This window comes from Podarcis raffonei, chromosome Z (genome assembly GCF_027172205.1).
Source record: "Podarcis raffonei isolate rPodRaf1 chromosome Z, rPodRaf1.pri, whole genome shotgun sequence".
NCBI classification, from domain to species: domain Eukaryota; kingdom Metazoa; phylum Chordata; class Lepidosauria; order Squamata; family Lacertidae; genus Podarcis; species Podarcis raffonei.
Window position 1 is genome coordinate 49,650,939 of NC_070621.1, and position 26,157 is coordinate 49,677,095.

A 26,157-nucleotide genomic window follows, 5' to 3' on the forward strand; every position below is an offset into this window, starting at 1 on the left:
ACTGAGGCACCTACCTCCAAGGGGCACCTCTGCAGGCACACCACCGCCACAGGAGCGAAAACACTGTGAAATCACACAGAGGCCTCCCCATGACTCTGCAGGGAGGGTTCTCATGAAATCTTACTGGAAGCCACAGTCGTGTGACCCCAAGGCCTTGGTGGGGGCAGTGAGGGAGGACACACAGGGAAGGCAGCACTTTCCCCCTTTGCCTCAGGTGGCGAAACGGCATTGGCCACCCCAGAGAGCCTCCATGACACTTCATCAAATGTCAACCCCTGTATTGATTTTAAGGAGTCCTTCAGAGTATGGTAAAATCTTGTCTATTGGGGAGGTCAGGTCTTTGTCCCTGCTTCCACCTGCTAAACACAGTTATTTTTTCTTTCATGGCAGAAGTTTTTATAAAGGTTTCAAGCTGAGACCAAAGTGTCCACAGTATTGGTATATCCTTTCACTTTCACTTTAAAAACTCCATAATAGGGGCATCCTCTTCCTAGAAATCATGCAGTTGATGTGGATCCCTTGCAAGCCACCGAAGTGTATCTTATGGACAGTATTTGTTACGAAAATTCAGGTGGCATGCTGGAGGAATAAGCAGGGACAGTGCAGGAGGCAGGCTAGCCACGCTTTCGTTTCAAACAGTTATAAATGCTCTGCATGGATTTATTGGGGAGTTTGGGCTTCAATCTGGCTCTATGCCCCAAGAAAAAGAACGGCACTTAATGGAACACCACCAACTCTTTCACTGTTTACAATTCCACCCCACAAAAAACCATGCACATATATACCAGTGACTCAGGATTAACACTTCATGCACCTCATGAAGCACACCATGGTCCACAAAGTGTGATCATGCCGTAATAAATGTATCGCTCTTTACGGTGCCTGAAACTCTTTGTTGCTTCTGCTGTAGCAGAACACAGTTGCAGCTCTGGAAAATAGAGTTTGATATATTTCTTCTTGCCAACAGAATTAATGAAAAGCATCAGAATTATGCAAGTTTTATTTTGCCAGCAAAAGGGGGCTTCCCTTCAGCATGGGGGCTTCCCCTCCTCTTGTCTGCTGGTTTTTTGGGCTACATAGCTATTTTGATGGTGGGCTGAAAGTTTAGCCATCTGTGGCTGTTGCTTACTGGTTACTGCTGCCATTGGTGTTATGACGGATACTCTGTTGCAACTGTTCTCTGCTTTTGCACTTTAAATGTTGTAAACCAGCTAAAGGGGGTGTTGTGCCATGGGACAGTCTAAAAATCTAATATAAATAAATACATAAACTGGGGGGATAGCCCTGCAACACATAAAAATAAAGCTTAAAATCTTCCTTTTGAAACTTTCTTATCCTTAATTCTAAAAATGCTGGATCACTAGATGGATGTAGGTATAGGCAAACGGATATGGGGGGGGGGGACGGGGGGCTGAAGGCAGAAAATCAATGCAAGAAGATTGAATTACAGTACGCGTAATATTCCTCCCATTTTTCTTCTCTTTCTCTTTCTCTCTCTCTCTTTAAAGGAAGGAAATCAATTTGCTGTTCTCTTGTCAAAGAAGTGCCAGTAAATTATTACAAGGGGAAGGTTACCATCTGGAAGACATGAAATGAGGCTGAGCAGTGCAAGGGGTGGATTCTAAAAAACAATAGAGAGCACAGATCCTTTTAAGAGGGTTTTTCATATTAAAAAAACCCCACCCAAAACTCTGGTATCTAACTGGAGTGAGGCGAGTGAATTAAGCAAAACTCTGAGGAGATATTACAGGAGGCACACCAACCATTCACAATGTCTTCATGGGAAATCTAACTGCAATTATGCCACAGCTAACGGAAGTCACCTATTAGCAAGACAGTTGCATGGGAAAAGAAACTCAGCTACCCTTTCCATAAAAGGAATGGGGGAAAGCCCAGGCTCATATTTAAAGACAATTATCTCCTTTTTATCATTTAAGCAACCAAGGCCCTCACAACACAAATACCACAGAACTGTGGTATTACACTATATACTATACTATACTATACTATACTATACTATACTATACTATATACTATATACTATACACCCTTGTGCAAATTAATTAAAACAAACAATGTAGTTTATTGTACAAAACTCACATATACGTACATTAGTAATGGATATGACCTTTGCTATTTTTAAGCAGCATTTGAACACGGTTTGGCATGGAGTCTACTAGTTTCGAACACTCACTGTTGATTTTTGGATCCCTGTACCACACTCGAATCAGCGCCTGAATGAGCTTCTCCAGAGTTGTACAGTCTACAGCACGGAGGCGACTTTTGCATACAGCCCACAAATTCTCAATGGGATTGACGTCCGGGGAATTCCCTGGCCAATCAAGTACCTGTATTTGCTGCTCTGTCATGAATTTCTTCACCACTTTTGATGTGGTGCTAGGTCCTGCTGCAATATCCCAGTACCATCAGGACACCTCTTTTCCAGCTCTGGAATAACTCTCTTTTGTAGAACCTCAATATATTATGGTGAGCGCATCATTCCTTCTATTGGCTGCAGGCTCCGACACCATAACGATCAACTGACTTTTTGTGTTTGTTTTCAGTACAGGATTATGAGTAAGATAGAAAATATGCTTTGTTTCAATTAATTTGCACAAGGGTGTAAGCAGAGAAGCATGCAAGTTTCAAGGTTAACAAAAAAACCCTTCAGTTGAGTAAAGGTAAAGGTACCCCTGACCATTAGGTCCAGTCGTGGATGACTCTGGGGTTGCGGCGCTCATCTCGCTCTATAGGCCGAAGGAGCTGGCATTTGTCCGCAGACAGCTTCTGGGTCATGTGGCCAGTATGACTAAGCCGCTTCTGGCGAACTAGAGCAGCACATGGAAACGCCGTTTACCTTCCCACCGGAGCGGTACCTATTTATCTACTTGCACTTTGACGTGCTTTCGAACTGCTAGGTTGGCAGGAGCTGGGACCGAGCAACGGGAGCTCACCCTGTTGCGGGGATTCGAACCACCGACCTTCTGATCGGCAAGCCCAAGACTCTGTGCTTTAGACCACAGCACCACACACATCCCTTTTGAGTTGAGTAGATTGAAGCAAATACTGGTTCATGCACAACCCCCATAACTTAGCTAAGCCAATGCAACTCCGGCCTGTAATTCCTAACAAAATGAATTCTACCATAAATTGGAGTATTCTTTTCAGCTCAAGGAATTTGTTGAGCTTCTATCCCTGGCAGAATAATAACAACATATTGCAAAGTATCTAAGTAGTTTGCAATAAACAATAGATATACAAATACAATAAAATAAAATATAAGTGTAGATACAAATTATAAGCACAAACTTTGTGTTGAGATAAAATGTAGTCTCGCACTTAGCCGTAGTTTGTTAAACAAACCATGGGTTAACTACAAGTTGTCCTACAGACAGCTGAACAAGTCATGCCTTGTTTCTGCAAAGCTTGGTTTCCTTTCCAGCTGTTCTCGCCTCATGCCTTTGTAGCTTGGAGAGTGGGGAGGGCAAATGATGCTTAAGGAATGGTGCTAGGTCCATATGTAAAGACCAAGCCATAGTTAAAGCAAACCAAAATCTGAATGCCAACACAAACTTTGGCTTCAGATCATGATTTGCTGGCAGTAAACAAACCATAGTAAAATGCAGGATATGCCAAGGTTTAATAAACCATTGTTTAATAAACATGACGTGCTAATCAGGACAATAGGACCCTCGATTCCCCAGTGACAAGTTGAGTTACTGTCCCAGCAACCAGGTCAACCAGTTTATCGCTTTTAATCCCAGTATTCCCAGGAATTCAACCAAAAACGAATCACGGTTAAGTCCAGAGACTAAAGAGCCTCCAACTTAAAGAAAGTTATGGGAAGAAATCTAATAGTGGGAGTGGACTAAGGCTGGAAACAGCCAGGGACGAGGGCAGAAAAGAAATGTCTTTGGGGAAAGGGTCTTGGAAGATGCTGGAATGACCATTTATTTAGATGGAGCAACTCCACTATGAAGAAAGGCTGGAGTGTTCGGGACTTCTTGGTTTACAGGAAAGGTAAGAGGTGACATGGCATGGAGAAAGCAGATAGAGAAATCTTTTCCTCCCCCTCTCTCTCTCCGCACTAAAACTTGTGGGTATCCAATGAAGCTGACGGCTGGAGTATTCAGAACAGATGAAAGAACAGACTTCTTCACACAGCACAGTTATGCTCTTATTGCACATGCCTTGTAGATCCCTATCAGACTTCTAGCAACTTGCCATCCTGAGATTTAAGGTTCGCCACACAGGTAAATGCTCCAGAACACTCACACTCCCTTGACTATGATAGATTTCATTTCAGAGAGTGCTCAGAGCTTCCAAGGGCGCAGGAGATAGTTTATTAAACTGACAAGGTCTGAAGACGTCTCCCTTGCTCAGATGCTCAAGAGGCAGTTGAGCTGTGATGCCAAAGACTCGTCTATTTGCTTCTGTTCTTTTGGCAGCAGACTTGCCAAAAACCATTTGTGTTTTCTGCATCATTCATGCATAAAGAGCTATACTCTTTAAAAAAATAAAAAAATAACAATTTATTTGCTATTAACAAAAGCTGCTGATGCACACATCTCCTCTCACACGGTGGGTAGGAAAGAACATTGTGCTGGAAGAGACATCCCATGGGCTCCGTAAGACAACCTGCGCAACTCTCTCACATGTTTAGAGAACATGAGACACAAGGCAAGGTTGAAAGAACAGAGCATGCTTAGATGCAATACACTGGTACCTCGGGTTAAGTACTTCATTCGTTCCAGAGGTCCATACTTAACCTGAAAGTGTTCTTAACCTGAAGCACCACTTTAGCTAATGGGGCCTCCTGCTGTTGCCGCACCGCCAGAGCACAATTTCTGTTTTCATCCTGAAGCAATGTTCTTAACCTGAAGCAATATTTATGGGTTAACGGAGTCTGTAACCTGAAGCGTATGTAACCTGAGGTACCACTGTACTGGTGTAAAGGGGTTTGCGATACGGCTTTTGTTGAAAAGTTGACAAGTTAAATGAAAATGGCTAGGGGGCCTAAATACTGGGTAATTTTTGTGTGGTTTTACTGTGCGTAGCAGACCCTGGAATAAAGTTTCATTTATGTTTTAAGTTATGTTTATAATATTATTTATGTTTCACATTATGTTCCTTGTATGTTACTATAGATGAAATTAATAAAAATATTTATTTTGGGGGTTGAGGGGGAGAATCAAAGAATCATAGAATCATAGAGTTGGAAGAGACCACAAGGGCCATCGAGTCCAACCCCCTGCCAAGCAGGAAACACCATCAGAGCACTCCTGACATATGGTTGTCAAGCCTCTGCTTAAAGACCTCCAAAGAAGGAGACTCCACCACACTCCTTGGCAGCAAATTCCACTCTCGAACAGCTCTTACTGTCAGGAAGTTCTTCCTAATGTTTAGGTGGAATCTTCTTTCCAAAGAGATATGGAGACAATGCAGAGGGCAGTTCCCAGCTTCATAAGAAGACCTGACTTAAAATGGACTGAGGAGGGATAAATAATGTTGAGGGATAGAAACTTGGTGCCTGCTCATATTTACCAGTAATTCTTAAGTTTTTAGATGGCAACCCCTGCCCCAGACATTGTAGTACAGATTGTCCCAGCTGACTCATTGTTCCTTGACTATGCTCAGCTTAGACAGACGCCTTGTTCTGTTGATAATTACAGCCTATTACAGATTGAAGACATTGATGGAAGAACAGTAATACATCATGGGGGCAGGGGGCCAGCCACACCCACGCCTCCCAGCTAATGCATCAAAGACAAAATAATACCACAGCAAAGATGGGGAGATTAGAATTTAACCTCTAGATAGGAAAGGATTTCGCTTTTATGGAAGGTGTCACTCTGGCAAAAGCGCACAGTTGATGCATGCATTCACATACACCATGCACAGGGTTTCAGGTGTACCAGATGCATCCCAAAGTCTTTTCAGAACTTCCACGCCAGCCTGTGCCCTTGGCTTGCCAGCTGCCTGCCCTTCCTGCCAATCCTGAAGGCATGAGAACCGCTGCTCCAGATCTTGTTGTATTCCTCCTGGACACTTGCCAAGAGAAATGAGCATATGGTAGCTTTGCAGTCATCCATCATCAGGACAGATCACAGCTCCCAGAGCTAGCACTCAGGCTTAAATCTTTTAAGAAGTGCTGGCGTATGTCCTACACAAAACCTGCACCATTTGGGGCTGGAAAAATATTTCAAATTCCTAGGGGCCTATGTCCATTTTTGAGGTGCTGGAACACAGCTTTGTTTTCTGAGTTCTTTCCCCAGCAAAATGCTGAATGAATTCTTCAAGTTCCGTTGCATGAGCATCACATTTCAAGCCAGTGGTACCTTGGGTTACAGATGCTTCAGGTTACAGACGCTTCAGGTTACAGACTCTGCTAACCCAGAAATAGTACCTCGGGTTAAGAACTTTGCTTCAGGATGAGAACAGATATCGTGCAGCGGTGGTGCGGTGGCAGTGGGAGGCCTCATTAGCTAAAGTGGTACCTCAGGTTAAGAACAGCTTCAGGTTAAGAACGGACCTCCGGAACGAATTAAATTCTTAACCTGAGGTACCACTGTAATAGACCAGTGGCATGAATCCCATTGAGATTCATCTTCCCCTTGATATAGACACCTCGGGTTACATACGCTTCAGGTTACAGACTCCACAAACCCAGAAATAGTACCTCGGGTTAAGAACTTTGCTTCAGGATGAGAACAGAAATTGTGCTCTGGCGGTGTGGCGGCAGCAGGAGGCCCCAGTAGCTAAAGTGGTACCTCAGGTTAAGAACAATTTCAGGTTAAGAACGGACCTCCGGAATGAACTAAGTACGTAACCACTGTAAATGCATCAAGACAAGCAGTTGGGGGCATTAATTCAGCTCCACTTTAACTGTTCTGAAGGAGAGGAAAGGAGCCTCAGTAGTTATAGAATGGTGCAATTTACTAATTTGTGTAAAACGTTCATTCCTGCCTTTAGAGATCTCACCGACAATTACTCATCAGCTTCTCTCTGCCTCTGTCTGTCTCCCATACACCTTCTGATAGCTGCTTTCGAGCAGATCGTTTTAGGCCACAGGTAGCAAGTGTGATGCCCTCCAGGTGTTGTCAGATTCCATCTCCCAGTAGCTCCAGCCAACATGGCCAATAGCCAGGGATGGTGACAGGAGTTGCAGGTCAACAACATCTGGAAGGCACTGCTGACAAGCCCTGATTCAAGCTTTCACCAACAAATCCTACAAGAGAACCACCACCTCTGAGCGGAGAGAAGTGAAGAAAAATATGTGTGATCAGGAAGAACCTTTCTCTGGAGATTAAAAAGAAATAACTACCATTCCATGCTTCCTACATGCACACAAGGTGTCATGATGGCCATACAAGGATCATTAGACAAACACATGGAAGACAAGGCTATAAATGGCAACTAGACCCAACGGCTGTGTTCCACCTCCACTGTCTGAACCAGTGAATGCTCAGCTGTTGGGAATCAGACCTCCTCTCCCCTCAACTGTCCCTTGAGAGGCAGCCATTCCATCAGGCTGCCCCAGTGGGAGAGACAGGAAGCAGAAGGTTCATGGCATCCACTTTTCTGGGGGGCCAGCTCCATCAGGCACACCTGCCCCTGAACTGTGCCAGCTGGTCAGTACAGGAGCAAATGTGTAGAAATTGGTGCCTGAGTTTCCTCTTCCCTCCTTGACTCTTTTTCCTTGTGTTTTGTATATTTATTTATTTATTTATTTATTTGAATGTAAGCCTGCAGGTAGGAAGTGCCTTGTTTTGATTTGATGTAAGCTGCTCCAGGAGCCTTTTCAGCTGAAGGGCAGAGTGCAAATGCTGTAAAACAATAAATAAAATCAGAACTGGAGAGTTGATGGTTGAGCTCAGGGGTTCCTTGTGGGCTTCCTGGAAGCGGTGCATGGTTGTCCACGGTAAGAACAAGATACTGGATGAGATGGGCCATTGGCCTGATCTAGGAGCCTTGTCTTATGTTCTTATAGTTCGTTGTTGCAGTCAGCAGCAGAAGAGTGAGGGCTGGTGCACTGGTCAACCGGTGGAGGTCAAATACTCCACGAAGCTTAGAATGACATTATGTAAGTGACATCTTTCATTACAATGCCCTTTGGTAGGAAGGACCCCTCCCGCTCTCAGCAGTGTACCCAAGCTTCTCCTCCTGACTACCTGTGGGAACATCTGCCACATCCAAGCAGAAACGCAAGCTATGGTGGCCACCTAGGAAAGGCCATGTGGAAGCCTGTGGCCCTCCAGATGTTATCAGCCTCCCTCTCCCATCAGCCTCAGAAACTGGAAGCTGCACTTCAGTGACATATAGGGCTACAGGCTCCATATCCCTGCCCGAGGTACAAACCAACAATCTGAATTGAGCCCCCAAACCAAGTAGTAACCAATGTAGGTGCCATAGCATTAGTTAAGGGGGGGGTGTTTTTTGGCTGATTTGCATGCTCCTCTGAAAAGAACACTGCAAGCCGCATTCTGGAGCAACAGAAATTACCCAACAGTCTTCAAAGGCGGCCCTATGCGCAGCGCATTGCAGTAATATAACTTGGAAGAGCCCAGGGCATGAATTGCCATGTCCAGGGTTGGCTTGCCCAGTAAAAGAAATAAAGGCAGGACAACGATTAAGCACATTCTGATTTTCAACTGGGAGTCTGACCCCATTCAAAACAGGCCACACACCAGTTGCCTTTAACTGTCAAACTGAGACCCACTAGTAGGTCACAGCCTGATCCATGCAACAGGAGAAATGGGTCCCCAAATGCATGTTTGGGTTAAAGTGGGTCCTGGGTCTGAAAAGGTTGACGATACCTGCCCTAACCAGCAGCACCTTTTCATCCTATATCAATTTCAGCTTTGGTCTGTCTATCCAGGCCAAACCTGACACCAGTTCAGAACTACAGAATTTAGATTCAGAGTGGTCTAACATTATTTTTTAAAGTTGTAGCTTGCATATTGCTTGTTCTACTTTTGTTATTAAGCAAATAAATAATGCAGAAAAACAGCTTCAGAAAACCCCCTGTATGCTTCTGGTTTGGAAACTTATTTGGTTGTTCTCTTTAAAGAAAACAACCACCTCAAAGCAGCCCCAGGCACCACTTCATGGGAGACGTTCCCTCTCCTAAGACCATACTTGCCATCTGAAACTTTCATAAGTATTGTTGTTGTTGAACTATTTTAAAGGAGTGGAGAACCCTGCTCCCTGGCTTATCACAAAAATCTTTCTAGGGTTTAAAATAATCTATTAATCTAACTGATCAACTGAGCAAAATGTTGCAGCCTATGTCTGCCTATGTGTGACATGTGAGAAGAACATCAACACAAGAAGGCAATGAGCAATTGGCACAGAATACCTAGAAGAATCAAATAGGGGGAAACAACACAAAACACAAATTTTGTTTCTGTAGACAAGAGTTCTAAAAAGAAAAGCATTTTTAAAAACCAAAGCGAGGAAAAGTGACCAGTGTTTTGGTACACAGCGCTGTAAAGCCACTGTTGATTCCACCTTAAACATCACTTATTACTTTGAACTTCTACCACCTGCTACACCTTTGCTTTAGCCTGGGGAACAGCGCATCGTCCACAAGTGCTCTGGGAATCCTGGCTGCAGTGCTTGCAAAAACACATTTTCAAAGCCCAATTCAGCAATTTCCTTTGAGGAGCTATGTTTTGGATTTTAAAAACGTCTGGAGAGCCAGTAGCATTAGCTCCACCCACTGATGGGAGCTCAGATACACCTTTAAAAGGTTATTTTACCCACTGCTGTGAGCAGAGCATCTGCTTTGCATGCAGAAGGTCCCGGGTCCAACCCCCAATGGCATCACCAGGAAGGCTGGGAATATTTCCTGTCAGAAACTCTGGAGAGCTACTGCCCATCAGTGTGGATGATACTGACCTAGATGGACTAATGGTCTGTATAAGGCAGTTTCCTCTGTTCAGTCTCCTGCATCTCCACTGCAAGAGTAGCAGCTGATGGGAAAGACCCTTCCCTGCCCCTGCCCCTGGGGACAGGCTGCCAGTCAGTGGTGGACTAGATGGAGAAATAGGCTGGCAAGGTAAAGAGCAGCAAGGGAGCCATTTCCTATTGCAATCCTCAGCTGGGAGCGAGTGGTGACGAGTGGGAGACCCTCAAGAGAAAACTCAAGAAAGCCCATTGTCTGAATCTGGGGACCAAGGAATCCTTCAGAGAACCGGGTACCAAGCTCATTTTTGCAAGATAGAAACTTGTTAGTTATTTATAGCTGAATTCTTATCGATTGCCTTTTAAGGTGAACTCCTCACAAGAGGCTCCAGAAAATAACCTTGCATATAAACTCGCATTTTCAAGAAAAAAACCCAAATGTTTAAAAGTAAGTCCAACACAATATACAGGCCAGCAATACGCCATTATAGATTAGTTAAAATCCATTTAAAGCAACTTCTGGTAGCACCATATATTATTTTTTAAAACACTACTCAAAACAATTGGGATTTGGGTTGCAATTATATAATTTAGATATTTGTCACCTGTGTCTGCATTAAAAGTTTTGTTGATTTTATATTTGTTTTTAATGAAGATTGTTTATATATGCCTGTGTGTAGCTTTTAATGGATTGTGGGCTTTAGCTGTTTACTATCTCCAATAGTAAACCTATGGACTGTGCTCTGGTCCTTGGGGTCATGAAGAGTCGGACACAACTAAATGACTAAACAACAATATCTTCAATATTATGTTTACGCTGCTTGCAAAACTTTTTCATTTGAGTGATCTACGTTTTCTAAATGAATAAAAAGATTTAGGAATCTGAAATGCCCCTTTAACCTCTCCTGAAACCATATTACTTGGAGGAGGGTCCCACTACCTAAAAGGCCCTGCCTTGATGGCAGGCGCAGAAGCCCAGCCTCCAAAGCTGATCTCAGAGCATGGGCAGGTTCGTATGGCCAATGGAACTCCTTCAGATAGCCTGGCTCAAAACTATTAAGTGTTGTGGGGGTGGGTGGGCATGTTGCCTTCCAGAAGTGGTTAGACCACAATTCCCATCATCCCTGATCACTGGCCACAATAGCTGAGGCTGGTGGGAGTGGGAATCCTGTCTTCCACATGCAGCTGCCTTTCCGACCCAGAGCTGAATTGCATTTTCATCCACTCATACAACTGGTATAAAATTGGTGCTGTGCATGCCTAACACCTGGCTAACACCTGGGTGTTCACATTTTGCACAACAGGAAGCGGCTAAACCATCTGCAAAGGCAGCCCCTCACAAAGTGCCTTACAGTAGCCTAAGAACTTCAGTTATCCTTGGCGGTCACTAGTCTAGTGCAAAGGTAACATAGAGGCTAGGCCCTCCCTCCCTAGATAGGGTCCTTGTTGGTGTACCAACCTCAGCGGTTAAAAGGCAGTCTCTGCCACCTCTGCAAGTAACCCAGGGGAACCTGCAGAATTGGTCCTGTAGGAGGAGGGAACCGCCATCCAAAACTGGTTGCAAACCACAACTGAGACTGGCTGGACCAGTGGTTCTCAAAGGGTGTGGCACACCAGACATCCACTATTTGCACAGCTTTCTGCAAACACCCCCAACCCCCACGCATCCAACATGCTACTTCTTTTAAAAGAGAGAGTTTCAGATACAGATGGAGTCTTCTCCACAGCATGTTAACTTCACCATTTCCATGTAAAGCTGCAGCGATCTACGTGAGTTAATTTGAGTGGATGCTGTGCTGAAGCACCGCCTTTATTATTATAGTTGCTGGAGAAACTAGAATTAATGCAAGGGATGGCACACAGAGGCCTCATCCATTTGATGTAAATCAAGGCACTGCACATTTAAATTGCTCTGCTTTCTTTCAGGAAAGTACATTGAAGTGATTCATTAGGCGCTGTGCCATTTGCGAGAAACAGAGCAATTCTCGTCAGCATACCAGAGCACCTCTGGTAGTCAAATTTAAAAAGCAATCAAGTCTACTAATACCTTCCTCTGATGCCCATTTACATCAGTGGCAAACATGATTCCCAACAATTCTGATTTAAATAAATAAAGAGCAAATTAACCTCAGCTAATGCAGCACAGAGGCAAAACCTACACAGCAAAACTTCATGACACCGCCACCTATGTATATTTCATTTCCTAAAACTCACCCATTATTCTCCCCTACATTTGATAATTCAATATAACATACTGCCAAGTTCAGAACAGATCACAAGTTATAAATATGAATCTCCCCCAGAAGCTTAGATGCATTCAATAGCATTGCAAGCAATCATTTATAGTACCATTTTAAAATTTATAATATCCCAGAAAGGCAGAGATTGTTGCTTGATGTACAGAAAAACTGCTTTTACTGAGCACCGGAAAGCTTTGCTTATGCGTGGAAATCATCCTCTGCTAAACAAGGACTGGCACAAATGACAGATTGGATGAAATGAAACATAATGAATAATTTGTGATAGCTTGGAGCAGTCAGCTATGTATCTTCCTATAAACCAACACTTTCAGAGCTGTATACAGATACAAAACATTTAGGACTTTTTCACCAACATCACGGAGCTGCTTTAAAAAGGTGTCACTAAATAATTAACTCAGCAATCAGAACCTGGAAAAGGAGAAAACATGGCCCCAATCCAGCACACATACTGAAGTTCCACCAACACCATGAGTCTTAAACACATATCATTTTAAACATGCACTATTCTTTCCTGTGGGACTGTCACCGGTGATATTCAGAGTATCAGATCTTGGCATAAGGACCGGCATATAGCAGAACCGTAGAATTGGTAGGGAGCACAAGGTCATGTACTGCAACCCCCTGCAATGCAGGAATTGCAGCTAAAGCCAATTAAGGTGAGTCCACCACATTCTGTTCCTTTTCCGAACAGTTCCCACTATCGGAAAGTTCTTCCTGATGCTTAGTTGGAATCTCATTTCTTGTCATTTGCTCCATCTTCCACGTGACAGCCTTTCAGGTATTTGTGTCTTCTTTTCCTCATTTCAGAAAACGAGAAAAACATTTTCCCACCTCCAGTCCCCCTGCACTCCAAGAATTCTCAAAGATTATTGGCAGAGGCTCTGAGATTACACCCGCAAGTTCCTTAAGTACCCCTGGGTGCTGCTGATTAGGCCCCGGAGGTCTGAATTCACGTCTGAGGTCATACTGAATTTTAGCCTGACCTTCTCCCTGCAAGTGTTGGCTACTCGTTTAAACGCTTCCTTCATGATTTGCCCCATTTCTTATACAACCCCCTTTTATATCTCAGGCCATCTAAACACTCCTTATGCAGCCAACCACACCAGTTTCTTTAGGTGACTCCTACTTTTCTTTCTTGTTGTAATTGTTTGTAGTTCTGCCTTCAGTATCTCACCTTTCAAAAACTCCCATCCACCGTGAATTCCCTTCTCTTTAAGTATTTCTGACCGCAGGATCACACCCAGCATTTCCTTAAGCTTCTTTGAAATTGGCTTTCCTAAAGTCCAGAGTGCGTGTCCAATTACACTTGGCTTTTCCTTTCCTCTGCATAATGAACCCCTGGAGGATGTGGTCACTTCCTACCAAGATTTCTGCTACTACTGTCCTTCCCTTTTAGTGAAGATCAGGTCCAAGATTGCTGATCCCCTTGTTGCTTCTTTCACATTCAGGGAGATGAGATTGTCAGTAAGTCTTCCTATAACAGTAGTTTCCGAATTGAAGCATACCAAGAAACCACACTTAGCAACATTGAAGCACATCAAGATAGCAAACCACTGATTGTTCCCAAGCTAACCATAGTTTCCTGGTCTGTTCACACTGTGATGGAAATGTGTTTAATTGGAGAAGGGAATGCTTTTGCACCCTAATATTCTGCTTCCAAAAATCTGTATTAGCTTGAACATAGTTACAGAAGAGGCAGAATGACCTCCATGAATCTCAAATAGATGCTCCTTCCATACAGATCAGAGATAGGGAGGTGGAGAATCTGTCCAATTAGCTTTAAAGACTAACTTTTTATGCAATCTCCTTCTGTTTACTGTCCTGATCAAAGGTTAGTTTATTGTACTGGCCAACTTAAACGGTTAACTTGACGAGTTTCTGAAAATGTTATGTCACTGCTTATGTGTAATGGACAACATGGCAGTAATTATGTAACAAATAGGACTTCTGCTCTTTGTGACAAGGAATATAGTAACAGCTGTGCAAACCCTGTGACTATTACAGTTCCCATCACTGTATGGGGCTGTCCTTTACGGCAGTAAAGTCAATTAAAAAAGGGTATTGTTTTGCCTGAATACTGGTTGAGTTTTTATTCATTTAGTTCTCTACCAGGAGACAAACTTAGAGTGTTTGTGGTACAATGTCAACAGTTCTAAACGCTGATGTTTTAAGGTTTTATTTGTGGTTTTAGAAATGTATTTGCCATCTTGTGAATTCCTGCACATAAGTGCTGGCCTGTCCACTTTATCACTGTTGACTCTTCACTGGTGAACGGATTTCCACCAAGCAACCCAAAATGAGCAAAGTGACTGGATTTTGAGAGTATTCATATACATGGGCATTATGCTTTATGTGGGTGAGTGTCCAGGAGGTTGTATCTAGCTAAGTCATCCTCAGAGTAGATTCACTGGAATGGCCTTAGCTCTACTGAAAGCATTTGCAGATGACTTGGTATTGACATTACAGGAGCCTGAATCTAGTACTAAGAGTTTTGGAACTGATTCAAGAATTTGGTCAGGTTGCAGGATTTAAGTTGAATAAGTTAAAAACTAAGGTTTTAGAGAAAAATCTAACAGTGATTGAGAGAGAGAGGTTTCAGAAGGAGACAGGTTTAACATTGGTTAAGAAAGTGAAATACCTGGGGGTTAATAAGACAGCTAAGAATGTGAATTTATTTAAAGATAACTATGAAAAATGCTGGACAGAAGTGAAAAAAGATTTAGAAATATGGTCAAATTTGAAGCTTTCATTGCTAGGCCGTATTGCTGCGATAAAAATGAATGTGTTGCCAAGAATGTTGTTTTTGTTTCAAACACTGCAAATTTTGGATAAAATGGACTGTTTCAAAAAGTGGCAGAGAGATATTTCTAGATTCGTCTGGCAGGGCAAGAAGCCCAGAATAAAATTTAAAATACTAACGGATGCAAAAGAAAGAGGTGGATTTGCCCTGCCAGACCTCAAACTTTACTATGAATCAGCCGCATTTTGCTGGCTGAGAGAATGGCTGCTTCTTGAAAACACAGACATTTTGGACTTAGAAGGTTTCAACAATGTATTTGGGTGGCATGCTTATCTGTGGTATGACAAGATCAAAGCACATAAAGCATTTAAAAACCATATTGTCAGGAAAGCATTGTTTAATGTCTGGACAAGATATAAAGTCCTACTTGAAAACCCAACCCAAGGTGGTTGTCATCGATGGAAGCGAAGGCTCAGAAAAAACTCAATATGGAGGCCAAATGGCTGAAATATTGGGAAATTTTGGAACAAGAGGGAGATAAATTGAAATTGCAGAGCTTTGAAAAACTAAAAGACAAAGTGCGAGATTGGCTTCATTATTATCAAATAATGGAGGCATACAATTTGGACAAGAAAATTGGCTTCCAGGTGGAAAAATCAAAATTGGAAACAGAACTGTTAGATCCCAAAACTAAGATTCTGTCAAGAATGTATAACTTGCTGTTGAAATGGAACACTCAGGATGAAATGGTGAAATCTGCTATGATTAAATGGGCACAAGATGTAGGACACAACATTATGCTGGCTGACTGGGAACAGTTATGGACCACAGGTATGAAATTCACGGCATGTAATGCCTTAAGAGAGAATATTATGAAAATGATATACAGGTGGTACATGACACCAGTCAAGCTTGGAAAAAAAAATATTATTTGCCTGATAATAAATGCTGGAAATGTAAAGAGACTGAAGGTACATTCTTTCACCTTTGGTGGACGTGCCCAAGGATCAAGGCTTTCTGGGAGATGATTTATAATGAAATGAAAAAGGTATTTAAATATACCTTTCTGAAGAAACCAGAGGCCTTTCTCCTGGGCATGGTCGGCCAATTGGTGTTAAAGAAGGATAGAACTTTTTTTATGTATGCCACGACAGCAGCAAGAATACTTATCGCAAAGTATTGGAAGACACAAGATCTACCCACCCAGGAAGAATGGCAGATGAAGGTGATGGAGTATATGGAACTGGCGGAAATGACTGGCAGAATCCAAGACCTGGGAGAAGAGTCAGTAGAAGAAGACTGGAAGAAATTTAAAGATTATCTACAGAGATATTGTAAAATTAAGGAATGTTAGAAGGATGCTGGAATGAAGTTATGTGGTTTTAGCAGTAATGTTACAAAGGAGTACGTAAAAAAGGATTGTTAACAGGTGAGAATGTAAAGTTATAATATATTAAGATAAATTATTAAGATAAAAGCAAAAATGGAAAGGATTTGCTGAAATAACTAATTGAACTAGAATACAAAAAAGGGAGGTGTGAGGTCAGGGAAACAAGTAAATGAAAGACAAGACATGGAAAGATTGATTTGTTTTTAATTGTTTTTACTTTTCTGTATTTTGTATCTTTTGCTTCTTTTTTCTTTCCCCCCCCCCTTTTTTTTGTAACCTTTTCTGAAACTTTAATAAATATTATTTTTTTAAAAAATGGAATGGCCTTAGCTCTGCATGCAGAAGGTCCCAGGTTCCATCCCTGGATTCTCCAAGTACGGCTGTGGGAGACTCCTTGCCTGAAATCCTGGAGAAGCTGCTACCAGTCAGTGCAGACGATATGGAGCCAGACTGACCACTGGGTCTGACTCAGCATGAATGAGCTTCTCCCTAATTGCACAAGTCACTTATGCAGACAGCACTGGTATGACGTCTACTGGGGACTGCAGAATATTCCAAAGCAAAAGCTTGAGTTATGTCCCGGCAGAGATATGATTTCTGACTGCTGCTCATTTCTTTGCTTTACTGTCATTTCGAGTCTTCTGTCTCTTCCCCCCTCATCACACTCACCTCTCCACAGGACTCATGTGCGTTATCGATGGGAAAGGTCTATTAAAATAAATCTACCTCCAGGAAGAGAAAACACCCATGACAACTGAAGTAGCTTTTAAAAGCTATTACATGCACACACCCCTTCACTACTGTCAAAAAAGGAAGTCCAGGAGATTATGACTGACTGCTGAGTATTCATTTAAAATCCAGCTACAATTCCAGAGGCAGACACATGACCACAGCAATGGCATCTGGGAGGTCTTAAAAATTAACCAACTTGGCGGACTGCTTAATGATTTTCCTGCATGTTGTAGCAAACATAATGCACTATGCTAAAGGCTGTGTGATTTTTAATTGCACCTTCACTGGTTATTTTAGAGTATTTTATTGTATTGCAATTTGCATTCCACTGAATTAAAAGTGTAATACAATGCAATAAAATAAAAAATATAAAAGAAGGAACAAAAATACAATTAAAAATCACTATAGTTAATGTGGGCATGCCCAGTATTTGAAATTTGCCAGGTGCAAATTTCAGCCACTTGTGACCAAGTGAAGATGCCTGGGTGCCAAATGTCTCCACCATCTGGAAGTCCTGCCTGGGCATCCTTCGATCTTGACTGTTTTCACACACTAGCAGCACATCCTATAGAATTCTCTTTGTTATATTTTATCTGCACAATCAGAATGAATTTCAGGAACCAAAAGGTCCTATGGAAAAATACAAATTTCGAGCCCTCCAGCCCAAAAATGGCAACAAGGCATTCTGTATCGGCAACTGTAACCCTGGTTTAAGGAGCCATTTGGAGCCTAGCTTATTTATCCGAGTTCCTACCACTGGGCCGCATGCCCTGGGCCACCTGAATGAAGCCCACGAACCACCAGTGGCCCAAGGACTACAATCAATCATATATTATAGAGTCACAGATCCATTAAAACAAAACTAAGTAAGAGTATGTTTTAATGATCACATTTTTATTCTTAAAGCACAATATGATACCAGAGGGGAGGAACATGAAATACAAATGGCAATTAAGAGTGAGTGTACCCCCTTATGAGACATTTAAGCAGAAAAGAGGAACTTGGCCACTAACTCTGTCATTAACTTGTTTGTATCAGCCAATAAGCTCACTGGAAGGACAGATCCAATACTTTGGCCCCCTCATGAGAAGAGAAGACTCCCTGGAAAAGACCCTGATGTTGGGAAAGATGGAGGGCACAAGGAGAAGGGGACGACAGAGGACGAGGTGGTTGGACAGTGTTCTCGAAGCTACCAGCATGAGTTTGACCAAACTGCGGGAGGCAGTGGAAGACAGGAGTGCCTGGCGTGCTCTGGTCCAGGGGGTCACGAAGAGTCGGACACGACTAAACAACAAAAGCAGCCAATAAATATTCCAGATATACCTCCTAGCATCCTTCCAGGGTGTTTCCTCATAAGGGGCAAAGTGGTCCATTATATTCAAAAGAGGCATGGCCCAGATTAGGAATCCCTAACCTAGAACAGGGTGGGAACATTCATGGCTCTCCAGATGTAGCTTCACTGCTACTCCCATCAGCCCTGACTATTGGCCCTGCCGCTTGGAGCCAATCCAGCAACAGCTGGAGGGCCATCGGTTCACCATCCCTGACTGCTAGAGAGCCAGGGATAATGGAGTTGTGCGTGTTTGGTTTTTAAAGGAAAACTCAATTTAAACCACAGGGACATTTGCAAGAGTCAATGGTTTCTGGAAAGCCTCCAATATAGCTTGTTATGCACTCCTGCCTCAAACACTACTGCGAGTATCTCCAGAGGTCCCTGTTGCTTCGTTTTTCTCTTCTTTACAGCATGGACCCTGGATTTATTGCTACAGACAAGTTAGGTAGATGCTTTCCATAATAATTAGCTGAGGCTGGGAAGGCTCTCAATTCCTTCAGACTCTCTTGCCCAGGTGTTCGGATTTTTTGTTGTTGTTCCTGGATGTTTTTTTCTGCTTTCCTCGCCAGGAGCTCTGTGGTGTCTATGAGTCAATCAAATGACCCAGGAAAGTAACATTTTCTCCCTAATCCAGTCTCCCATAATGAACTGACCGGTACTAATTTGGGATTAAGACATCGAGACACAGGACTGTTTCAAAGGAGATGGAAATGCCCAGGCTAACACTGCTTGGGTTTCTGCCATGTATCCTGACACCCTAGTTGTAGAAGCTGTTCCAAAGTAGTAACCCCTTTGTTTTCAGGGATTGGGGGAGGAGTGTCAGTGAAAAAGAATTGGGGTCAATGCTTCACTTCCTTTTGGAAACCACAAGGGAACCAAAATATTCACAGAAATTCATCACTGCTGGTGTAATGCTGCCATACAAATCAATTGTGCAGCCTGCATTTGGGATACTGTGAGCAGTTCTGTCAACCCCACCTCAAAAAGGACATTGTAGGTTCAGAAAAAGGCCACCAAAATGAATAAGGGGGTGCAGCAAATCCCCCAAGAGGAAAGGTGGCAGCATTTGGAGTTTTCATTTGGAGAACAGGCAAGTTTATAAAATGGTGCATGTTTGTCTTTGTCTGTTGTGGCACTAGAACTTGGGGACACCCAGCGAATCTGAATGATGGAAGATTCAGGACAGAATTTCATGCAGCATAGTTAAACTACGGAACTCATTCCCACAAGAGGCAATGGTGCCCACCAGCTTGGATGGATTTAGAGGAGAGTTAGGCAGATTTGTGGAGGATAAGGCTATCAACGGCTACTAGCCATGATGGCCATGCTCAGCACTATTTTTCTAGAAAAAGAGGTACCAGAGGTGGACACCTCCCTCATTCTCTTAGAATGGCAAAGTCACCCACCCGAGAGGTGCCAGAACTTAGATCTGGCGAGTTCTGGCTGAAAAAAATCCGGCAATGCTTCTGAATACAGTTGCTGCAAATCGCAGGAAGGGAGAGGGCTCTTATGCTCAAGCCCTGCTTGAAGGTTTCCCATGGGGGCATATAGTTGGCCACCATGAGAAGAAGATGTCAGGCTAGATGGGTCATTGGCTCACTCTGCTCCTAGCCACTCACTGAATCTTAACAGTATCCCCACTAGTATAAAAAGGGAAGTCCCATTAGTATAAAAACTCAGAGGCAGAGCACTTGCCTTGCAGGCAGAAGCGAGTCTACCCCATTGTGTCAAACAGGTCTTACTGTCAGTGTCTAGGATTGTAGCTTTAGAACAGCCTTCCCCAACCTGGTGCTCTCCAGAAGTTTTAGACTTTAATGTACATCAGCAAGTGAGCTGGCTAGGGCTGATGGGAGCTGTACTCCAATAGATCAGGAGAGCAATAGGCTGAGGAAAGCATCCTTTAGAAAGAATGTCAGGGAAAGCTAGCAACTAACATGAGAATACAGGTATGGTATGATACCTGGAAGATCTGTTGAAAGGGAGGCCCAAGGCTGTAGCTCTTTTGTGTTTTATCTCTGCCTGATCTCAGCAGAAAAAACTTTGGCTAATCCCTCACCAGCTGGTGGCTGTTAGACTGACAGCACAAAAGAAACTGAGCACAAGTTCATCTAACAGGTGTGAGGAGGAGGAAAGAGAATGATGTTCACACACAGGTTTCCTTTTTTAGCACACACAAACTGCAATCACAATAATTGCTCATCAAGAAGACATTATTTTCAGGGGAGGAGGCTATCACCGCAGCTAGTAAGAGGGCTATGCAATTATTTTATTAAAAAGGATGAGTACAGAGACATTAAAACTGTTTTAGGGGTTGTTGTTTTTGGGTGGGGGGAGGAGGGATTCTACAAGAAAAGCAAAAGTCAGCACATAAAGAAAAAAATCCTAAATTCACATGAGGGCAATACCTGGCCAACCAAAATGTTGCAAGCTCCCTAATTCTCCAGAACTCTTTATCTGGCTAGATATTAAACTAAGCAGCCATGGGGACGGGGCGGGGGGGGAGGGGAAAATGCTGGATTATTGTTAAAGGCGTAAAGCAGGAGTGGGGAACCTTGGGGCTGGGGGCCAAATATGGCTGGCAGCCCTCTGTATCTGGCTCGCAGCCCTCTCCCCAGGCCACGCTGCTCACTGGATAATGATTTTGAGCCTTCACCATAGATGGCAGTGTGGCGTTAACTGGTGGGAAAGAAATTTGAGAAAGACAACACACAACCGGTTTCACATAAATCTGTGCTTAGACCTGATGGTTCAGATAGCATGCAACAGAATGAATATTAAGGAAATGTGTCTGGCAGCCACAGAACCACAGAGTTTTGCTTTTTGTGCCACCTACCTCATGTTTACCCTGCCTATACTAGGATAATCACAGTTGTATATGCTTTTTAAAAATCAAATTGTTAATTACTGCAATCAAGTATTTTTTTAAAAGCATCCAAGGCACTGTTTGGAATGGAAACAAATGCCCTTATCAGCAACACAGCTTATCATCGCAGTTCAGGCTTTTCTTTTCATTTTTAATGACTGCACATATTTAGAAATTTCAAGTACCAGAAGATGCCAAACTTAAACCCAACCCCAGTTCAGGAGTGAGAAGTCACCTTGCTTCTTAGAGCAAAGATTTAAAATATACTAAATTCGCAGATGATTCTCAAAAATCAGAACTCTGCTCATAAGCGCACCTCAGTGGCTTTATCAACACAGCGGCTTTCAGGTCTGATTAGAGACCTAAAAGAAATAAGGAAAGATTTGAACACAGAGAGAGAGATGGAGAGAAAAGAACCCCCTGGATAAAAAGCCACAGAGTAGCTGTTTTTGAGAAAGGTTTCTGAAAAGAAACCATTTTTTTGCAGAAGAACTTGGTCCTATTTGTATGTGACTGAAAGCAACTAGGATTCCCCCAAAAGGCAGCAGAGATCGTCTCCTGGATTTATCCACAAACCACAGGCCTTCCTTCCACAGCTGTCACAAACAAAGCTGCCCGTAAGCCACGCGACTTGGGTGAACCACAAGCTTTATTGAATGCTCTGCTGAAGATAAGCCACACTGCCTGCACATCCCTTTGTTCCAAATAGCCATTTTAGGATGGATCTCTGCTGTGCCTCTTAGCCCTGTATCACGCACCCACACACCCTTCCCTCCTTTGTGCCTCCCCCCCCCCCGCTGCACACACAAAGAAGCTCTGTACTGTATATGCTTGTCCCAAATTCATATGCAGCTCAAGTCTCGGAGTATCTGGGACTCAGTGGTTTCCTTGGTTCACAGCTGATCTGTGCGTGTTGTGCTTGTGATCCCAAGGCATTTCACACTTCAGAGCAACTTAGGATAAACCCCAGACAATCTCCTGCTACAGCTCTCTCCCTGGGTCTCCAGTCAAAAAACTAGAAGATATTTTATATCAGTGACCAAGACCAGTCATGCAAAAGCACAAACAGGCAGCCAATGCAAAGGACCCTGGAACAAAGAACGCAGAGACATAAAATTCAATTACTGGGAGAGACCCCTGAACCTCAGGAAAGTTTATCCCATCAGTCTCCAGAAATTGGATTAGTTGACAGCCCCAGAGTTGTTTAAACTATTTAAAATAGGTCTTTTGTATGCTAAACAGGGGCTCTGTTTTTGAATTGCAAATACCAAACAAATCATTATCTCAGTTCCTGAGATGGACAAGGCTCCTGGATTAACAAGCAGCAGCTGCTCATGTCCTTCCAGGTGCAATGTTTGTAGTTGGGCTGAGAAAAAGAAGAAATTAGGGGACGCAAATAAAGCTGAAACTCAATGAGAAATAAAAGACACCTCTGGCAGTAAGTGAAAAGAATTAACTCTGCATATTTCATGTTTTACAAAGGAAGGTGTGGGCCTCCCTTCCCTTACTGTCCCTACTCGATCCCAAACATGCTAGGCGCTAGATGTGGTGCTCCCACTGGCAGTAGGGAGGTGGGTGGGCATGGAAAAATGCAGTCCCTGGAGCAAAGAAGTGCAGCATGAACTTTCAAAGCCAATGAGAGTCTGTCTCTCACACACACCCCCTCACACAATTTTTATGACACATTCAACCAGCCTTGTGCTAGACAGCACTGTCTACAAAGAGGCGACTTCATACTTCATACTGAACTGAAAATGCTATTTTGGACACAGGACCAAAAGCAAGATATCTAGCTGGGTGGGAGGGCAGAATTAGCTCAGAGGAAGGGCAGTGAGCTTACAGCAGAAAAGATAAGGCTGTGAAGATAAGGCCCAGTAATCCCTTAGGTGTCTGGGGCTTTGAGCCTGCTTGGTAACATCATCTCACTGAACAATGGGGAACCTGTGGACCTTCAGACGTTGTTGGCCTGCAAATTCCATCATCCATGCTGGCTGGGGATCATAGGAGTTGGGATTCCAATAACATCCAGAGGGCCACATGCCTGAGATCTAGTATCTCTAGTATCTCTTGTGTGAACCGGCCTAAAATCAAGAGATAGGTACCACCGCTTGCTAAATCAGTTTTCTCCAGCATGGAGCCCTGCAGATATTTTGGACAACAGTCCCCATCAATCCTAGCCATGCTGATGGGATTTGGAGTCCAGGAACATCTGGAAGGCACCCTAAATAGTTGGGTATTGTTTTCATTGTTAGCTCAGTCTTAAGTACTAGCCAATGGGCGATAAAGGATGCATTTCAGGGAAAGGCAGAGGACTTTGCTTACCCAAATAAATGAAATCAACTTCAAAACAAAACAAAAACCCGTGATACACTGGAATAACCCGCATTCATGGTTCCTGCTAATTGCAGAGGGTGGAAGAACAGAACAAAAAAAAGAGAGGATCTTTAAGGTTCCCAAGCGCAAACTGGACAGCTGTAATGTGCAGAGATGGTAACAGATTACTATAAAATTGCTCTTGAATGGGCAATGGGGGAGGGCTGGAGGAATTGCCAGATCATAATGTCCGGAAGGGGGAAGGATACCTGGGAAATATTGGAATGCTTTTATTACTGTGCTAGAACACTGGAGGGAGAATTGGAAGGGTTGGAGAGATTACATGTTCTATGGAGCGAAAGATTCTCTCTCCAGAAAGGAGAAATGAGGCGAGGGGAGATGTATTAACCCTCCATAGGTTTTTTTAGAGGCAAGGAATTTTCTGTTTGCAAAGGATGGGATGAAACCAAGAGGAAATCTAGATCCCAGTGTATTTTTAAAAAGCCAGTGCTAGAGCACCAGATCCTAACCCAGCTTCCTCAAAAAGAAATGTTGATTGGGAGGCAGGCATCCCCTGGAAGGTTCCACTGGAACCAAGGGAACTATTTTCCCCCCAAATCAGGTGTGCTTGGGATTGTGAGACCACGTTGGACTCTTCAGGGTTTTTACTCAAAAACTGGGCAACAGGAAGATCACAAGGGCTCTCCATGGAGATAAGGACAGTGGAGGATAGCAGGCCTCAATTCTGTGCATGTTTACTGCAATGTAAACCAGGGTCTTATTCCCATAAGAACATAAGAGCCTCTTGGATCAGGCCAGTGGCCCCTATATCATGTTCTCCTGTTCTCACAGTGTCCCTACAGGGAATGTTGAGCCAGATGAGCCATTGGCCTGATCCAGCTGGCTCTTGTGAGGTTCTCATGGGAAGACGACCCTGGTTTCCTTTAGAGTAAACATGCACAGGATTGAGGCCTGCCATCCTCCACTCACTTTATATCCATGGAGAGCTCTGGTTCTTACGGGACACCAGATAAGGCCCATTGCTCATTTAGCCCAGCGTCTTCTTCCCATCAGGGCCGGCCGGGGCATGGGCCTGATCCAGGGTGGTGTTGTTCTGAACGTAGTAAGGGGACGCGCCGGCCACCCCAGATGGGCCCGATCCTTCCGTGGGGATCCCCCTGCTTTGTCCCCCCCCCCGCCTGTGCCTCACCTGGTGGGGCGCAGCTTGGCGTCCTTTTTGCTGTCCACCACGGCCGGGACGCAGTTGGTCAGCTCGGTCCAGTCGGCGTGGAGCCCGCAGCTCCAGCCAGTGGAGAAGCGGGAGAAGAGCCAGGTCTCTCGCTTGCCCGGCCGGAGGCAGGTGCACTTTTTCTGCCCGGCCTTGCACTCGCAAGGCTGCTCCAGCTGGATGTTGCGCACCAGGTGGCGCCCGAAGGTGGTGCCGCCCGTCTTCTGGATGTGCAGGAAAACGATCAGATCGTCGCCAGCGATGTGGAAGTCCACGCGGCGCAGCAGATCGGCTTCCGAGAAGTTCAGGCGCGGCACGAAGCGCGGAGGGCTCTCGTCCTCCGCCCGGTAAGGGTCCCCTCCCTGGCCGGCCTGGCGCGCCAGCAGGGCGGACGGGGCGGCCTCGGCCAGGCGCTGCCGCAGCTGGCACTCGCTACCCGGGCACACGTACTGCAGCACCAGCCCCCCGAAGAGCAGCAGCATCACCAGCGCCGCCAGCCCCCGGTGCCAGCGCTCCTCCATGGCCGGGGCGGGCGCATCGCCGCCGCCCGACGGCCCCGGTCACCGCCCCGCCAGCGTCGTCGCCGCCGTCCTCCTTCTCGCCGCTGCCTCCATACCGGTGCGCACCGAAGAACGGCTCCCTCCACCTTCTCCTGCCGCCGACGCCGTCGCTCTGCCTGCCCGCTGCAGCTCCAGCGCCCGCCCCCGGCCCGCCCCTCGACGGCTGCAGTCCCCGCCTCAGGGGCGGCCTCTCCACTCAGAAGAAGCCTTTGTCTTTTCTGCCGGAGCGCCCGCGCCTCGCTTGCCTCCTCCTCCTCGGAAAGGCAGCCGGACCCACCCCGAGCGCAGCGCCGACCCCGGCAGGAGCAGAGACCGGCTTAGTGGCCCGATCCTCCACTCCAAAGACGCGCCTCGCTCTCCTAGTTGCTGGCGCGGTTTCTCCCTATCGCTCCTAGGAAGAGGCGCCGCTGAAAGATTCACACGTCCTGGGGGGACCTGGCCACTGTCGCTCTTCCACGCAGCTTTCTCCGGCCTCCCCCCCCCCCCGTCCAGTTTGGGAGCCTCTAAAGGCCATCTCCTTTCCCTAGAGCCATCATTTATTTCCCTCTCTCACACACGCGCACATATAATGCCTGCCTTCCATGTTTTCACCCCCTGGGTTGGCAGTGGCTTTTCCCAACCTGGTGCTCTTCATAAGTTTCTGGGACTCCCATTCCCATCATCCCTGACGAGGCAGGCGCTGTGATCTGAAGAACACCAGCCTAGGGTTGAAGGCCAGTCTCGGGGATCACACCAGAATACATTCAGCAGGGGAAAATGGCCTCTCTTAGTAGGTGAAGAAATTGACACCACCAGCACCAGCTTTCATCAGAAGGTCTCAAGGTTTAAAAT

General features: G+C 44.7%; 1 protein-coding gene across 1 annotated transcript in view; it reads right to left on the bottom strand.

The window, feature by feature from the left end:
* The window catches only part of HS6ST2 (heparan sulfate 6-O-sulfotransferase 2), a 148,463-nt gene extending 122,625 nt beyond the window's left edge, over nt 1-25,838 (bottom strand). Inside the window, exon 1 of the mRNA XM_053373813.1 lies at nt 24,749-25,838. Coding sequence (XP_053229788.1) covers nt 24,749-25,287 — 539 coding nt within the window. The 5' untranslated portion in view covers nt 25,288-25,838. The remainder of the gene's footprint in view (nt 1-24,748) is intronic.
* Between the last annotated feature and the right edge of the window lie 319 nt (nt 25,839-26,157).